The sequence below is a fragment of the Lepidochelys kempii genome, chromosome 7 (assembly GCF_965140285.1).
Source record: "Lepidochelys kempii isolate rLepKem1 chromosome 7, rLepKem1.hap1, whole genome shotgun sequence".
NCBI classification, from domain to species: Eukaryota; Metazoa; Chordata; order Testudines; family Cheloniidae; genus Lepidochelys; species Lepidochelys kempii.
The window spans coordinates 29,498,110-29,516,887 of record NC_136386.1 but is presented as its reverse complement, the minus strand read 5'-3'; the positions used below and the strand labels follow the sequence as shown (position 1 = coordinate 29,516,887).

The 18,778-nt window shown below is 44.1% G+C and overlaps 1 protein-coding gene across 22 annotated transcripts in view; it reads right to left on the bottom strand.

Moving 5' to 3' along the window:
• The window catches only part of WNK2 (WNK lysine deficient protein kinase 2), a 172,678-nt gene extending 154,137 nt beyond the window's left edge, over positions 1-18,541 (bottom strand). For 6 of the 22 annotated variants that reach the window (XR_012159824.2, XM_073351585.2, XM_073351588.2 and 3 more), the window contains exons 1-2: positions 18,062-18,536; positions 16,549-17,316 (exon numbers count right to left, since the gene is read on the bottom strand). Coding sequence is in view for 21 of the 22 variants with exons in the window: in XM_073351585.2 (XP_073207686.1) it covers positions 16,549-17,226 (678 nt within the window). In the remaining variant the exon portion in view is untranslated. Of the gene's footprint in view, positions 1-16,548; positions 17,416-18,061 lie in introns of those variants that run through there. The other 16 variants (XM_073351578.2, XM_073351582.2, XM_073351584.2 and 13 more) reach the window with 7 other exon arrangements.
• Between the last annotated feature and the right edge of the window lie 237 nt (positions 18,542-18,778).

Sequence of the window (18,778 nt, the reverse complement as noted above, 5' to 3'; positions counted from 1 at the left end):
ATAGCCTGGCCAGTCATGAAACTGGTTTTCAAAGCTTCTCTGATGCACAGCATGCCCTGCTGTGCTCTTCTAACCGCCCTGGTGTCTGGCTGCACGTATTTGCCTCAACTTCCCACCCCGCCATAAACGTCTCCCCCTTACTCTCACAGATATTGTGGAGCACACAGCAAGCAGTAATAACATGGGAATACTGGTTTCGCTGGGGTCTAACCGAATCAATAAACTGCACCAGTGCACTTTTAAACGTCCAAATGCACATTCTACTATCATTCTGCACTTGCTCAGCCTATAGTTGAACAGCTCTTGACTATTGTCCAGGCTGCCTCTGTGTGGCTTCATGAGCCATGGCATTAAGGGGTAGGCTGGGTCCCCAAGGATAACTATTGGCACTTCAACAAGCCCAACCGTTATTTTCTGGTCTGGGAAGTAAGTCCCCTGCTGCAGCTGTTCATACAGACCAGAGTTCCTAAAGATGCAAGCGTCATGTACCTTTCCCGGCCCTCCCACGCTGATGTTAGTGAAACGTCCCTTGTGATCCATCAGTGCTTACAGCACTATTGAAAAGTACCCCTTGCTGTTTATGTAGTGGCTGCTTTGGTGGTCCAGTCCCAAGAGAGACGGAATGCATATCCCTATTGCCCAACCACAGTTAGGGAATCCCATTGCATCAAAGCCATCCACTATGACCGGCACATTTCCCAGAGTCACTACCCTTGAGAGCAGCAGCTCAGTGATTGCGTTGGCTACTTGGATCACAGCAGCCCCCACAGTAGATTTGCCCACTCCAAATCGATTCCCGACTGACCGGCAGCTGTCTGGCGTTGCAAGCTTCCAGAGGGCAATTGCCACTCACTTGTGAACTGTGAGGGCTGCTCTCATCTTGGTATTCTTGCGCTTCAGGGCAGGGGAAAGCAAGTCACCAAGTTCCATGAAAGTGCCCTTATGCATGCGAAAGTTTCGCAGCCCCTGTGAATCATCCCAGACCTGCAAGACTATACAGTCCCACCAGTCCGTGCTTGTTTCCCGGGCCCAGAATCGGCGTTTCACGGCATGAGCCTGCCCCACTGCCATCAAGATAGCCAAATTATCTGTCCCCTCATCACTCTTGTCAGCACATTGCCATCGCCTTCTCGCCTGCTTTTGCAGGTTCTGCATATGCTGCCTGATAAGGCAGGAGGTGTTTACAATGCTCATAACTGCCGCGGTGATCTGAGCGGGCTCCATGCTTGCCATGGTATGGCATCTGCAGGAGAGCCAAGGGGCAGTGGAAGAGGTCGTTCAATGACTATGGTTTGCAGTACTGCACCGTCTGCTGAAAGCAGTATGGCGCCCGCATGGAAAAAAGGCACGAAATGATTGTCTGTTGTTGCTTTCACTGAAGGAGGGGCGACTGAAGATATGTACCCAAAACCACCCGCAACAATGTTTTTGCCCCATCAGGCATTGGGAGCTTAACCCAGAATTCCAATGGGTGGCAGAGACTGCAGGAACTGTGGGATAGCTATCCACAGTGCAACGCTCCAAAGGTCAACGCTAGCCTCGGCACTGTGGACGCACTCCATGACTTAATGCGCTTAGTGGGGGACACACAATCAACTGTATAAAATAGCTTTCTAAAAGTCGACTTCTATAAATTCGACCTAATTTCGTAGTGTAGACAGATCCTTAGAAAACTAAAGGACACAGTAGTCAGTTGTAGTTGATTCCCTATAACTTTCCAGTGTGCTGCTCATTCAATGGCAGATGAGCCCAACTATTTCTATAATTTATGAAAAAAATTAATTCAGGGTTAGACGGTTTCAGTTTTAAAAGCAAAAATGCACGCCTCATTTAGGCAAGTTGACAGCCAACAGATGGTCACTTTGAGATTTTTATTTTAATACAGATTTTTAAAATAGTTTAATCCATCTCAGGCCAAATGTTATCAGCATTATTGTGAAATCTTGCATTCCATGCCCCCTTTCTGTGCTCTATCGCCAGAGTTCTCTTCTTTGTAGGTGGAATGCACGGACCACTGCTCCGTATGGTTTTGTAGTTTTGTTCACAGTGCAGTGCGATGGAGCAGTTAGAGAATGGAAAACTAAGGGACTGGTCTGTGACCGTGTTCAATGGGTATTATTTCTGTTAAATTCTCTCCAGTCCTAGAAAAGACTGGAAAACAACTGAACTGCTGGATACATAACAGGATTGTTTTCTCCTATCCTCATTCTAGTAGTCTCTCTTTCAAAAGAAGGGCCAAGGTAATTCTATCTGCAGATAACATTTGCAGAGTGTCTTGATCCAGGAAAGACAGCAGTATTTACTGTTTGCTATGGGATCATTTTGGATCAGGTGGATGGAGGGACCCAGTTGGCCAGAAACTATTAAGGTGGCAGATTAAAAGCCTGCTCCAGCACTGAGTGACTCACTCCAGTTTAATCAGAAGGCTCCTAAGGCAGAAGCAGACCAAAATTCCAGTTTGGGAGTTTTGTACAACTCAGCATCATTTCAATCTGGGAGTGCCAGGATAGCTCAGAAACTCACTGAAACTTTGAAGATTCATATTGCTCAGAAGCTTGATTCGGCCTGGGAGTTTAGTCCAGTTCAGGTGCTTGCTACAAAGCAGAGAGCTAGATTTCGGTGAGAGCCCTCTCTTGTCTGAATGAGGGAATTTAGAAAGTTGATATTGGAATTTTGTGTGTCAAATTAACATGCTTCCCGTGGGATCTTAGATTAAACATCTTTTAAAAAATGGACTGTTTTGCTTTTCACCCTCCCTTCGCTGCATGTTTAAGTTTCTAACCTACAGCTCTTGCGCGACAACTAGCCATGAGTGCAACTTGCCAGTAATTTTTTAAAAAAATTCTTACCAAATCCATGGAAGATGGATTTGGTAAGATTTTTAAAAAATTAAAAATCCTTTAAAAATCCATGGAAGATGTGATGTTACAGACTGGAAGGGGGTAGGGAGGAAGAGAGTTTGTATATCAAAAGGGACAGAAAGAAGGCAGAACACAGAATGAAGATCCAAGACCACTAACAGGCTACAAATGTGCAGTCCAGCTAGCTCTTGCCAGCTCATTTTACTCCTCCCCACACACTCTGGTTTGTATCATATCTAGTATTATAGAGAGAAAAATGACCACATCCATAAAAGCAAAGGAATAGCAGTTGGTATATTTAATGCATATTTTTACATATCTTAAAATTTCCCAAAAGAAATATGGAAAAAACATTAATGTAATTGTGTAGAATTGCTTCGTTTGCCAGAAAGATTCATGCTCTTGTCCTCCATTAGAAGTCAAGGGCAGTATAGGCTTTTATAGCAATTGATGAGAGAAAAACAAGTCTGTTTTACTGATGGAACACTTGCTTTATCTGCAATGCAATTTCCAAGACAAAAGGAAGCATTGTTATGAAATGGAAGAAAAGCAAGTTCAAATTCATGCAAAATGGCAATTTTCCTTAATTCAGTAATGAAAAGCAAAAACAATGCAAACAAACACTTGGAATCAACATACTTTTACCAGATCTAGACATTACCAAATATTTCAACAAGGAATAAACCAGGATAGTTCTGCAGCACAATATAGTATGTCAGCTCTGACTTTCATGGTTTTCTCCTACACAGTTCTATTTTAATAGACAAAATTGATTCAGCTTAGCAGACCCGGTTCAGCTGTATTAACTCCATCGAGTGCAGAGGTCAACTCTGAACGCCGCTTTGATTGAGAGATTTAAACAAATTGGAAAAGCCTTGCTAAAAGTTGCTTCATATGTCAAAATATCATAATAAGCCCTAACGCATATGCCAGGAGAGCAAGGAATGCAGCCGTTTCAGGGACACACTATAGCAAAACTCATTTCACATTTTTTTATGGAAATAAAGATTTAGTTCTCTGCATTTCTGAAATGACAACCTGGCATTTGTTCCTTTTATTAAAGCTCTCAGTTTCATAAAGTGTAAGTAATCTGTTGCTTTTGGCTAAAGAAAAAAAATGCATTCAACTGTCCTTGCATTATGACTACATGATGAATTCTAATGTATTTGAGATGCACAAAAAACGGTGCTCAGCAGCCAGTGATAGAAACTGCCTACACTGAGGAATCACATCATGTCAAGGCCATCAGTATACTAAGAGGTAATGAAAAGGCAAAATACATAAAAAAAGCAATGATTTTGTTATCTGTATACTATGTATATTTTTAATACAACAGATTGAAGTTTACTTGTATGTTTCAGTAAAATCCATGAAGGTTAAAATTATTCAAAATAAAGTAAGAACTAGTTCTAACCAATTGGTTTCCAGAACAGTTTGAAATAACGTTGTTTTTCAGAATTCAAAGTATAGGATTAAAGACAAGTTAACAGAAATTGTGTTAACTGAACATCTATTAACTGATTTAAGGGGTTGCAAGAAGAATACAGTTTAACAAAGGGACACCCCCCATTTCCTTTTGACATCTTATTTAACCATTTTCTTAGAGTAAAATGCTCAGAGCTAGACCTGTTAAGGAATTAGTTTATCTTGCTCAAAAGAAAAGAAAACTAACTCTGGTAGCCTGTTTTAAAAAAAGTCACAAGAGGCTAAGGATCTTTTTAAGAATGTATAATTTTCCATTTAAAAACAAATTTGGACATGGATCAAACTAAGTTTACAGAAAGTAGACAAAAAGATGTTATTTGAGTCTCTCTCGAGTTCCTGAATAACTGTTTTGTATCCCTCTATAGCACGAACAGCTGAAGAGCAGATGGCATTAGAACTTCAGTTTCTCTCGCATTGGTAGTTTAACCCGTAACACATGTATCCCCATGACAATGGCTGTCGAACAAATCTTCCGTTATCCCTATGAATAACCAGGATGCAAAAGGTACATTACGGTGTACAGTTCAGCACACAATCATTTATTGTAAGTCATGTCACCATGTATACAGCATTCGTATTTTAAATCTGAACATATATACGCGCAGACTATTTTTACATGGAAAGCAGAGTTTAAGAAAAGAGGGCACAATTCCACTGACTTCAGAGCTGTGCTTATTTGGAGCAAGTCAAGTGACTGCTAGAGACCTAAATGGTCATTTAAAAAAAAACACTGTAGTCCAAGTTCTTGATGAGTCAGACCTCAAAACATAGACCAATCCCTGGGGAAGCTTGTTAGTGGCTGTTTTTCTACAAACGACACCAGGGCAGGGCAGGAAGCAACAAAGTTCCTGTGGCTTATGAATTGAAGCAACAAGCCTCCTTAGGCCCCTGGAGAATGGTACAGGCGTTTCCCCTCCCACCCCCCGAGCACTTCTGTGATGCTTCCCGGGGTACCCAGGATAGCAAAGCACCACATTACCATCTGCCCTTAGCATGAGGAAGCCTTGTCTGTGCCTACCTAGGGTCAGGTCTCCAACGCTATCGTCGGCCCCAGGCAACACAAGCACACCTTTCTAGGCCTTCCCAGGCCACGCTCTCTCTACAAGTTAGCAACAGGCACATTCCAGTCCTTGAGTTCTCTGAGCGTTTTCTCCCTGGAGGGTCCAGCCCCTGTTCCACCGAGCACTGGCAATGCTCACAGATCTGCTGCTCCCAAAGCTGCAATACATCCCAGCTTACCAGCTACACCTCAAATCACCACTCTGCTTGACACGCAGCACTTAGATATGTTTATAGCAACAACAAGAGAAAGTGTATATAACAAAGTAGAGAGATTCCAGTGACAGCAAGCACAAGTATTGGAAACAATGGTTACAAATAAAGTAAAATCGTAACACCTTCTAGAACCTAGGCTTACTTAACTAGTTACTTTCCTGTCTTACAAAGCAATGCACACCCCAAGTCCTTCCAGCCAGACTTGGCTATGATCTTCCATTCATCAGACAAGTCATGCCTCCCATGAGAAAAATCTTGTCTGTTTACACCCTCTGATATAGCAGACTAATTCTTTGATCTTAGTCATAAGCAGGACACCCCCTGCTAGTTGTTTTTTCCTGTCTGCAAAATCTACAAGAAAGGAGTAATCTCCTAATCAGCATCTAGCTCAGTACACAAATATGCATAGTGTGAGAGAGACAATGCACAACACACACAAAATCAAACGAGAGAGAAGCCTCTCCTGCCTGCTGTCTGAAAGGAGTCTGTCCAAGGTGTGTCACCCTCTGGTGACCTGCCTCACCTTGAAGACCTTAAGAACATAATTTCCAGTATAGACACGCAACTCCTTAATCTTATCCGCACATGCTTTTGCGGTGATTGTGACCACTACTGGGCTATTGGTTCTCAATAGAGACCTCACATGCCACCCTTTAGTGAATGTGATTATGCATATATCTGACTCAGGGCATCCCTGTAAAACCCCATGCACTCCCCATGCCAGTTGGCACCAAGAGATCATTGGGTCACAGCTACTTAAGGGTCATGAAGCTTGGGCTTCTTCCATGATGCAGACCAAAGGAGGTTCACAGAAAGTGGGGAACGAAGACCACATGATCCCTTCCAAGCTTCATGCTTTCGCCAATTTTCTCTCTATGCACATCCTGAGGTCTGCAGGAAGAAAGGGTCTGCAAGAGCACAACCCAGGACCATCAGCAGGCCTTCCCCCACTTCCTGTGGGTATACAGATCTGTAGGAGGATAGAATTCCCGCAAGCCCCCAAAAGGCTCATAAGCCCCTTTCCTAAGGTTCAACATCCCTGAACTCCAACAAGCCTTAAAGTCTGTTAGTCACCATTAACTTATTTTGGCTCGGAGACCTGACTAGACTGAAAGTGGTACACAAGCCTATTTTATTCAGGCTGTGGGGAGTGGATTTCTCACAACTCAAAGACTGGGCCCCACCCCCTACCTCCAAAAATCCTAATGCTTCACGAGACTGTCAGCTTCTCCTCCCAAGATTTACATGGGAGTATGGCTTTGAGAGGCCTCAGAAGAGCTTCACAAGGCTCACCTGGGGGTGCAGGGAAGGACATATCTATCTACGGTACTCATTGCCCCCCCCATTAGTGTAGTATCTGAATGCCTCACAATCTTTAATATATTTATCATAAACAACACCCCTTTAAGGTTGGAAAGTGCTATTATCCCCATTTCAGAGACTGAGGTACATGAACTAAGCAACATGCCCAAGGTCATAGAGGAAGGCTATGGTAGAGCTGAGACTTGAACCTAAGTCTCCTGAGTCTGAAGCTAGTGTCTTAACCACTGGCTCATCCTTCCAGGGGAGGCCGGACAAGTCTTTTATGGTTTGCAGGAGTGGACACTGAAGAATCTTCACTCCTTGGTAACCCCACAGTAGGCCTAGGGACAAGGTGAATACAAATTTTTAACAAATTCTGATTTTTTAAAAATAAACCTTTTAAAAATTAAATTTGAAATTGACAACCTAGATTAAGGCCCATATTTATAATAAAATATTCAAATCATTAATATTATTTCTTTGTATTTAATGTAAAGTAGAACATATCAGCTGCCAAGTTTTGAAGAAAGTCTACCCACTAAGCTGAGGGAAGTCATTGGCTAATGACCTGAAACCAGAGCTTATTGAAATACTAAACCAGCTTTTGACAGCAGTAGCCTCTTCTGCAGGTGCAGAGAGAATAGGCATTACAGTCTATTCAACTAGTTCCAGTTCAAAGACTAGTTAATTCTAAGCTAAGAAACCAAATGGGATTTGAAAAAGCAAGAAATCTTATTTTCCTCTTCCAATGTATGAATAAAATATAGGTGCGAGGGCATGAGATCTACTCGTTCTAAAACCTTGAAAGACATGGTGATCACAAATAATCAGTTCAATTAATTAACTACCATTAATACTTCCATTGCTCAATACATGTTTTAAAAGCAAAACATGTTTTGAGAAAATGTGCTGGATACATAGTTTTAAAAAAAATGCTGTTTGTGTGTTTTGAATTTGAATTTCCATCCAAATAGGGCTTGACACAAATCACAAGTAAAAAATTAATCTAGTGAATAAAAAAAAAAAAAAGCATCATTCACCATTTTCTATCACAACAAAAAAAATAAAAATTAAGCATCTGAATAAAATGTAAGAATGCAGATATAGGGCATCCTCCTGGCTAGCAAAAAGCCGCATCACTTTACTGCAAAGCTATGTTTAGTTGTAAATCAACACATTTTAATGGTTACCAACCAATGAGAATCAACCTCTTTCAGAAAATAAAGTACAAATGCAAAACACAAATTAAATTGATTTTTTTAAACCAAGGTTTCTTGCTTGCTCCTTTAAATAGCTTTGTAATCAATCCACCTTGCCCAAGGAGCAACAGGCAAGAGGTTCATTACTCCCCATAACTCAACCTCCGAGAGCTGGGTAGCAGCAGCGAGAGGTGGACGGGATGTTCTAGCTCTAGCTCTGCAGGCCTCCAAAACCACGTTGCAGCCACGTTTCATCAAGACTTTGGCAGAGGTCCCCAGACATTAGGAGGCAGATAGGAAGGAAGCCGTACTCATGCTTGTTTAACCCTAATAATCTTACAGAGCTGTATGTACTCCAAGCAGTGATGGGTCTACAACTCTAGCTTCCCTTTTACCTCCAAACTTAGTTATTAATCGGAAAACAAGATACTAACTCCGCATTCCTTGATGGCCACTTCTAGTATTCTCCACACGCCAACTGACTGAACCACTCACATTTCAGAGCACTGAAGATCTCTCCTTCAGCACGGCTGCCAAGCATCACATCCCACCTGACAGTCAAGCATTTGGCAGTTAGGTCCATACTCCCACAGCCCAGCTCAGATGTCACCCATCCACATTTCCCTGCAGTTCTGCTTTTTTGGATGCTCGAAGCTACTGGCACCTACTGAACAGGCAGCCAGGCACCCTGCTCCCGCTGGTGCCAGCGAGGAGTAGTCTAGAGAGGTCAATGGCAGCTGGAGAGAAAGGGGATGGTGCCTGGAGAAGATGGTGACACCCTCCGTCCCTCTCCCAGTACCAGACCCAAGTTGCCTCCCACTGGTCCCTGCAAAGGCACCTACACCAGGCTTTCCCCAACCCACAATCCCAGCCACAGCTGAGTGAGCAGTCAACTGCACCCCAGGAGCTCTACTATTCCCTCCAGTAGCACCCAGGACCCTCTATTCCCACCAAAACATTCAGGAGTCCCTGCATTTACTCCCCCCCCCCCGCACCAGGCAGCAGCCTCAGCTAGTCCCAGAGCTCCCTAACCTCCAGCCGTTCCAGTAGCTACTCATCCAGTTACTCCCCAGTCTGACCCTCTCACCACCTTTAAGTAGCTAAAGTTACCAAGTTTTGTTCCCATGTCCCATCCTCGCCACTGCTCAAGGAAGAGCATATTGGCTATAAGCTTACGGTCGTATGCAGATTTGTAAATATGCAAATTAGCACATTAAATATTTGCATAAAAGTTTACATGGAGCAGAACAAGCCCTGCAGCTATGCTTTAAACTTAAAATGTTTCTCTACCAACTATGGACAAGACATGAGCAAAGGGGGCAGAGTTCATTGCAGACAAAATTGTAGCAATTTTCACCCATTTTCTTCTTAGCCGTATTTCACCAGACTAAATCTCAGATACATCCACAGTATGTTTTTACGAGAGAAATATATAGCTGTATGTAGTGGTGTGGTTACAACACCAGACCAATATTAGAGAGATAAGGAGGGTGAGGCAATCTTTTATTGGACCAACTTCTGTTGGTAAGAGAAGATTTCAAGCTATACAGAGCTCTTCCTCAGGTCTGGGAAAGGTAATCCGTGTTACAGCTAAATACAAGGTTGAGCAGATAGTTTAGCATAAATAGCGAGTACATATTCTAAGGGACCACGCAAAGTGAAGTGGCCCATTTACACCTTTGTGGTCATAAAACAAAAAGGGGGGGTTAGTGGATTACAGATTGTTGTAATCAGCCATAAATCCAGGGTCTCTATTAAACCCATGAATTTTAGTGTCTAGCAAAGTTATGAATGTAAGCTTCCAGCTCACTTATATCTAGCTGTTTAAAATAAAATATTTTTTCAAGTGCAAAAAGAAAGTCAAATTTAATTAAATTCTAAGTAAGTATCTGAGATTTGGCTCAGCTCTGCTTGCTATGGGTTCCAGTTTGTTTTTAAATGCTTCTCAAATCCAGCAATCTAGTTTACTGGTATTTTAGTGCCACATTTCTACCTAGCTTTCTAATGCCACTGACAGCTATACCAGCACATTAAGACTTTATGCTGTACACGTTAGAGTGTTGTTTTCCTATTAACATTGTCTAAATTTTATTTACTGTTATTTCTTTCAAAAATGAAGTTCCATTAAATTAACTAACAATCAGAATTTAATAGAAATCACCCTTTCAAGAGTTATCTTGAAGTTCAGATAAAGCTAGTCTGGTTGAAAGTTACTGTAATGTCATTGAGAAAGTCTTAATACAGAATTAGAACCCCAAGATGCAGGTTTCCCTACCTTCCACTAAGAACATTTTCTAAACTAGTCCTGCTAATTCAGACTAAGAAATCATTTTAATTGATAATTAATAGTGTATTAGCCTATTAAGAATCTACAGCCTTTTCCCTGAATCAATAAATGAAACGGTTGTCAGCCTTTATGAGCTGTACGAACACCAAGCTAATGCAACAATGAAAAACTCAAGTTTTTCTGTTTGTTATAACCTCTCTATCCAGAGCAGACAGTTGCACTTCAACCACCTTTCAGATAATGTAACAGTTTGTTTAGTTATATTTGTGGCTGCTTGTTAATTGGAGATATTATAAACACACCTTCAGTGATATACAAACAAGAATTACCTTGCAGCTATTAAAGTTGCCCATTCAGTGACCTCCTCCCTTGAATAGGGCTCCTCACAAACACAAGATTCCACCCACATGATCACCTTGCAGGATCAAGGCCTCAGTTAGCATTTGGAAGACTAACTGGAACACTGACACTTAGTTCAATACATGAATTATTAAAATGTAAGAGGAAAAACATTGCAAGAGTGACCCCATTTAGCATCATGCTGAATATTTTCTACTACACAGCATTAAATGTTTAATTTAATTAAATATAAACCCTATGTCTTCCCTTCATTAAAAAGTAAGAAACTGGTATTAATACATGATCATTCTTGTAGGTGCTTTGTTCCATTTAAGTAATTTTCAGTTTACAAATTGTAAGATGAGCTTTCAAGACAAATATCACCCTTGGAAACAAAGATTAGCACATGCACATGGATCCAGAGGTAATGCTTTGAATTAAAATCCTAAACCTAATCTCATGTTGTAACAATAGAAAATTAAAAAACAATATTAAAATCAGTTAGTCATCAACTAATCTGGCATGAGCTTCTTATGCAAAGAATATACCAAAGGAGTACAAATGTATAAATTAAAGAAAATCAACATAGTTGGTTCTCAAAATATTGCAACTTGTGCTTATAGTTCTTTAATTCAGACTAATACCCTAAAAGGAAAGTCATGGTGGCAACATGAATCACCTCAGTTGTGTTTCTAATCAAGTCAATTATTTCACTAAGGCATGTATCTGCCTTTAGAATATATCCAATGCAGTCCAGACACACTGGTGGAGAGGGTTGGGCATTTGAGTGGTCCAAAAAAACCTGGTGAAATATTTTAAAGCACTAGTTTATTAGAACAGTGACATAAAAGAATAAGACTTTATGCTCACCAATAGGCTTAGCCTTGGATAGATCCGAATGACTAATTACAAAAAGCTGTGTAATTATTTGAACTATTTCAGCTCAGAAAATGCAACAAGTATTAAATGAAGGTCTAAAACAAGAAAGAATTATTACTTTTTAGCATTTAAGTGTGAGTTACTCCAGACTGAACAGCTACAGAAAAAAGAAAAAATGAAATTACTTTCTTCTTTTAAAGTTGCTGTGTGTGTAATTTTTAAATGCACTTATGATAATTAGGCCAACTCTTCAAGCAGCTTAATGGCTGTGAATCTCTTCTCTGTGTTGAGGGTGGAGGTTTCATGATTGAACACTTTTCTCCCTCCCCCACTCCCTTCTGAATTTATTTCTGTATATCTGTCCAATCAGTTTAGACTGTAAACTCTTCGGGGCTGGTACATCCTTTTACTTTGTTTAATATGCTTTGTAAACAGCCGTGTACTTTGTATACCAGGCCAAATAAACATGCATATGTTTGTTCTAGAAAATTCCAGCCAATCAAGGTGTTCAACTTGCAATTAATTTACCTTTTCCCCCACAAGTGGCATTAGCATGTAGTAAAGTGAATGATCACAACATTTAAGTAGGCTTGCTACAGATGGCACCATGATGCAACAAAACAGTAGGTCGTTGACACCTACATTACAGCATTCTTGCTGGAATATTTGGTAGTCAATTCACATTATCTGACCAGCTTGCCAACCCTGTTAGTGGACTTTCTGATATAGGTACAGGAGGCCTTCAAAATGTAATTAAGAGGCGGTAGTCAAAATATAAAAGATTTTGGCCTTGGACAACCATTTTAAGTAGGAGGGGGGTGCTTTAATAATGTTCACTGGTGATAAGTAGCCACTTCTCTGATCCTTTCATCTTTGAAAGAAGGACAAGCAAAGGATGTCCTCTTTCCCTACGAATTTTGCAACAGTGGCTCTACAAACAAAAAGCTCTAAATAGAAACCTCAGTGATCAGAATCAAAATAGGAACTGAAGAGCACTAGTGAGGACTACTCAGTGATGTAGCTCTGTACATGGCCTCCCCCAGAATTTTTCTACAAGTCCCAAAAAGGGACTTACACTTTCAAGCTCTTCAGCATGCATCTATCTAAAAAGAACGTTTAACCTGCCTATTGGCAAATCTTAACGTTCCTTGCTCATGAACTGAGATTATAGTTAGAAGGCACAGCATTTTGAAATATGGCTATTCTGAATTCTCAGTATACAGCTGCAATGTGCCACCAGTTAACTAGAGGAGGGCAAAAACAAGAACCTGAACCCTTTCAAACTTCAGCAAGTACACAAATACCATTGCCAATAGTTAAAAGTTCCAGGCTAGATTCAACATAGTAAAGAAGTCTATTTTCTAGTTAAGATTTGGCTAAAGTCTTAATATCTTGCTCAGGCAAACTTAAACCCTAGTTTCAATTCAACTTTTAACCTGAGGCTATCCATGATTCCAATTCTACATCTTTAGCCCATCTCTTCAATCAGTTACACTACAAAAATATATAATTTTTTGGACTTCAAGTTTAGTTAAAATTAACTTCTTGAAAAAAAACTTCCAGTGGTTTAATATACAGAGATCTCAAAAATGGTTCACAACGCTTTCATCTAGATATAAAAAAAAAAAAACTATGATTGGACTGAAAAAAAAGCTGAGCAAGGACAAAAGAGTGATGGCTGCTTGGAAATTCAATCTATGAGAAGATAAATTGAAATATTAGGGGTACATGCTTCTGGGTCGCAGACTTAGAAAAATCAAGTTAGACATGAAGAGTGTCATTTACTGCATCACTTTGCCAAAGCAGAACTTTTCTCTTTCCTACTTTATCTTCATTGAAAGCTAATCAAGTTACATATAGCAGAGGTGTTCCATTGGCTCTCACTCTCTAAGCTTCAAGTATATCTGTGAGATGATCTTACTTTTAAAAACCTCCCACTATTTATAATTTTGACTGTGTGTACTGTAACCAAGATTTAAGAAGCACAACTGATCAGCATGGAAATGTAGGGATCTCACTGGAAAAAAAGACAAGAACATGTGTACACTTCCCCGAAAAGAAATCTACAGATGCAACGTTCAAATTCAGCAATGTAAAAACTGTTTCCTGTGGGATGAAAGTATCAAGATAGACATTTTATGTTTTCAACTGTCAGGTAATGATGGTTTTGTATGAGTACTTTGCCGCTTGCAACTGACCACATTTCTATAGAAAAGTAAAAACAGACTCAAGTATAATTGACCAGGTACATGTAGAAATGTTTGAAATGTTGTAAATAAGCAGGATTACTTAGAAATGTCTGCCTTAGACATAAAGTGCATGCAACTCAGGATTATAAAAGTAATACATAACTCCATCAGTGTATAATGCTGGCTATTTGCTTCTCTTGCAAATAAAGGCTGAAAACATATGCCTGACATAAATCAAAACCTTGCAGTCACCACTCAGTTACACTTCATTAATCCAAAACAAGTTTCAACAGTAACTTGAAAATCTGACATACCATCTCCTGGAAGCTGACCCTTCTCCAACATTACCTTCAAATCTATACAATTAATTGACACTGATTTGTTAGAAGTGGAAGCCAGAAATACCCTGATGAATTCTTATCACTTTTCCCGTATTTGTCTAGTCCAAAAATTAGACCTCTCAATTTAGAGCTATTATACAGAAAGAAGTCTGTAGAAAATAGTGAAACAATGGTTAGTGGCTCCATCAGATTTGAAACAAGCGGTACCTATGGTTTATAATGGAATGTAAAGTAATGATTACAGATCCTTCTTCCATAAAAGACATTTTGATCTATATGGGTAATCAGAGGTTTTTAACCCTCTTAAACACCTTCTCCACAAAAGGAGCACATTCAAGATCTCCTACCCAAATGAAATGAGGGGTAAAAACAGACTAGTGAAATTTTACAGTGTAGCTTACTATACCCATTTGTAAAGATTCATGGAGGATTTAGATTACCAGAAGATTACAATTTGCAAAGTATCTATTTTCTGACATAATGATCTTTCTAAGCAGCTATGGATAGTCAATTATAGATTTAAACATTACTCTAGTAAAGCAGAGTTAAAACGAAGCTGACAGCAAAATGAATTCCAAATTGCTGACTGTTCTGTTGTGACAGAATTTGCCCAACACAGGCCACAATAAGATTGTCAGATGATATTGACCTTTCATTATATCCAAACATTCACTTGAAGAGAACAACTGGATAAACATTTTTAAATGAACCTTTAGTTATTAAAATAAAAACTTACACACGCTAATATTTTGCGCCCTCCAACCAAACCCAGACCGGAATGACAAAGCCAGCTTGCGATGATGCCTCTCTCTTTTCCTCCCAGCAGCATGACAAATTCTCCAATTGTCAATTATGCAGCTTCTCCCCTGATTCTCATACAGTCTCCCCTGTGCTACTGGGACCTTTTCTATCTTGCCTTTTTTTGTACTTCTCTTGCTGCAATACACCATAATGCTGGCTCTGCAGTGCTTTTAAAAGCCCAACAAGGAAAGCAAGTTGTTTTTATTTCACTGGCTCTTAACAGAATAGGAGAAATTCAAATGAAAAATCAAAACATATTCCCTACACTTTTAATTAAACAATATGGGGTTGCAATGGATTACAAAATACCATACAATAAAATCAACCAAAGTGACAAGGCTATATGTCCACTCAGCTGCCTATCACAGGAGGCAAAGTAGAGTTTACATTGATTTTCAGAATCGGGGCTTCCATTCTATCCTTTACTAAATTGTACTTAGACACTATTACAGCAAGAGGATCGATCCTGTATTCAGTGGGAGTTTTGGGTGCACAAGGAATGCAGGATTAGTGCCATCATGGCTCAATTTGAGGTACAGATGTCAGAGCCCCAGCAAAATCTATACAACACAACCTAGTTTAAGAGGTAGTCTAGAAAGAAGATCTTACTAAAAGAAAAAAACTAAGGATTCAAAAAGTCACAACAGCTTAAGTCTCATATTAATGTATGTTACTAACCTAGGTGGAGACAGGAAACAGATAGCAAAAACTTCACCAAAAAACCCTGGGGTACATCATGTTGCAATTTGTATAACCCACATGGCCTGTGGTACATTTAAGTTTGTATGAAAAATATAAAGAATTACAGGAATAGTTAAAAGAATGTAGTGTCCATGCCCAGAAACTGAAGAGTCTCAGGCCTTTAATTAGAGTTGTATTAATGTACTATTTCACCCTACAGGACTCAAAGGCTTAAAAAAAATTGAGAGATGGGGGGGCGGGGAGACTTCAGTTGTATTTGCTCAAAAAGACATCTGAAGCCACACATTTTTGACTTTGCTGAAAGACTAACTCAGATATGGCCAAAAATATATAAGCCATGTTTGATTAGAAAGTGCTTCCCAAGTTTCAATTCAGAATGAGCTTGTGACAGCTTAATAACCCTTTCAAAATAGGAGGTTTCAGTGGGAAGAGACCCTAGACCCACAACCGCCATGTTTAGATTTGTAAAGGAAGTAAATCTATTTTCTGCAATTGTCTTTTAAGATCTTTAACGTATTTTTTAAGTTACAGACAGCTAGACTCCTGCTAAATCAAGTTACAGATGTCTCAAGTGTCAGTTTGAGTGACATATGACTACCCCCAGAAGCCTCTTCTGACAATCTCTAGGCAGCCAAGGGAAAAATTCCTGACCTTCTCATCAGTCTCATCCTTAGCCCATTACATTGCCAGAAATGTCAGTGATCACGCCCAGTGCTGAGGGGGTTAAGGCAGGCAGGAGCCTACATAAGGTGGCAGCTTCTGAGCCAATGAAAACCACATGCTATAGTTAGACGCAGGAGGATCAGCAATGGGGACTCTAAAGGCTGCGTTTGCAGGTCTGTAGATGGCACAGGCGGTGTCCTTAGCTGCCAGGCCAGCCCAGCTTACCTGAAGTTCACACCAAGCGACCTCCACCCAGGTCTCCGTGTCCAGCCCCTTGTAGACCGTTTTGAAGGACCCCCTGCCGAGCTCGATGTCAAACTTCAGGAACCGGCCGTCGGGAGAGGTGGAGACGGCTTTCATGTCGGCCTCCTCCTCCTCGGGCTCCTCCTTCCTGGACTTGGTCTGATCTTTGTCCGACGGCTCCTTCCTCTCCGCATCCCTGCCCGGCTCCTTCTGCTGCTCGGCCGCGGCCGGCCCCCCAGGGGCGGCCCCCTTGGGCTCCACCGCCGGCTCCGCCGCAGCGGGCTCGAGCTCGGCCTCCCCGTGCCGCTCCTTGGCCCTCTCCGCAATCATCCTCCTGGTTTTGGAGAGCAGGACGATCCGGCGCGGCTCGGCCGCGGAGAGCTCGAGAGGCGGCTCCTCCTGGTCCGAGTCCACCACGCTCCTCCGCAGGAACCGCAGGTGGCCGGCTCGGGGCTCCCTCCCGGCGGGCGGGCGGGCCGGGGGGACACGGGCCGGGCCCCGCTCCGGCACCGCAGCGGTCTCCATGCCCGCCCGGCTCCGGCTGCCGAGCCCACCGACGGCCGCGCTCCCGTCAGCTGGCGGGGGCCGGGCAGCAGCAGCTGGAGACGCGCCGCCTCCCCCCCGCGGAGGTGCGGAGCTGGCAGCGCACCCAGTTTCCATTAGCGCTGAGGTTCCGGCTCCTGCCGCCGCCGTCCCCGGAGCGGGGAAGTCACCATGGTCCGTCCGCCTGCGGGGCCCCGGCCCGGGCACCTGCGGGGAAGAGCGCAGCGCACTGACGCCCCCGCGGCCACCGGCCCCGCACCCGCGCTCCCCAGAGCCCTGCTGAGCCCGGCCCTGGGGGAACCTGCTCCCCGCACGCGCGCAGCCCCCTCCTCCCGCTACCCCCGACCACCCTCACCCCACAGCACCGCCCTCCCAGCCGGCTGGCCCCTCTCCCCAGGCACGCTGCCCCTCCCCCCCACCCGCGCTAGGTTTCCACGCACACTGCACCCCCCACACACACACACGGAGCCCCCCTCGCGCCCCCCCCCAGCCGGTGCTCCCTCCCCCGCCCAGCCGGTGCTCCCTCCCCCCTCCGCGGACTTGCCCCCTTTCCCTCCCCCGCCGTGGCACACTCATCAGAGGTGCTGCAGGCAGAGCGTTTCTCGCCGCAAAGCCATATGGGGACTCCCCCGAGCGGGAGGGTGGCTGGCTGGCTGGAGCCGAGGCCAATACCGCCAGCCCTACCCACAGAGGCCGCGATTGCCGCAGCAGTCGGGGCGAGGGGGTTCGTGCCGTTAATCCTTCGCCTTGGCGGGGTGGGGGAGCATGCATGCCACAAGCACGGCATCGGCAGGCGGGGGCGGTGGCTGCTGCCTGCAAGCTGTGTCCGCCCGCTCCCGGCGTGCCGACTGCGCCAGCCCGGTGCAGGTGCCCCAGCTGCACACTGGAGCTGCTGCTTCATTTGCGGTCGGGCCCAACCCAATCCCCCGACGCTGCACCGCCGGCTGCTCACCTTCCAAGGGGGGCCCACCCCTCCTCGCAGCCATGCAAAGGGAGCGGGCGCGCCCGGCCGCACGGCTCCTGCTCCACCAGCCTAGCACCGCCGCCCCCTCTTCGCAGGAGCCTTCGCCTCCCTGCAGCCGCTGCCTCGAGCCTCCGCCTGCCCAGCGCAGCCTGGGGCCAGCTCCCGGCTAACAATCACTGCGGGGGGTTACAGAGCAGCCCACGCCCCCTCCCCGCCTGAGCAGCGGCAAGCACCGTCCCCGGCAGGCGGCCGCCCCTAGCCCCGCCGCCCGGCGCTTTTGTCAATGGACCTCGCTCTCCACTGAGCGGCCCGAGCCCCGGGCGCCTCCGCCAGCCAATGAGGAGGGCCGGGGGCGTGGGTCGCCGGCTAGACCCGCCTCGGGGAACAATGGGCGGGTGGGCGCGTGTCTGCCCACCCCCAGCCGGCCTCGCCCCGGGCTCCTGGGGCGGCCGCGAGCGGCACGTGTCCAGCGCTTCCCCGCCCTCAGCCTGTGAAGAAGCTGCGGCCCTATCCGGCGCCCTTCGCCCAAGCGTGGGGAGAGCGGACGTCGGGCGTTCACGGGTAGGGAGGATCAGAGCGGGGGTGTGGCGGCGGGGGACGTAGAGGAGCGGCGGCGGCGGGGGGGATTAAAGGAATAGATCGGAGGTAAGGGATGGACGATTATCTTAGGGGGTCCCGGAGCAGGTTGGGGTGCCCAAGGGGGCG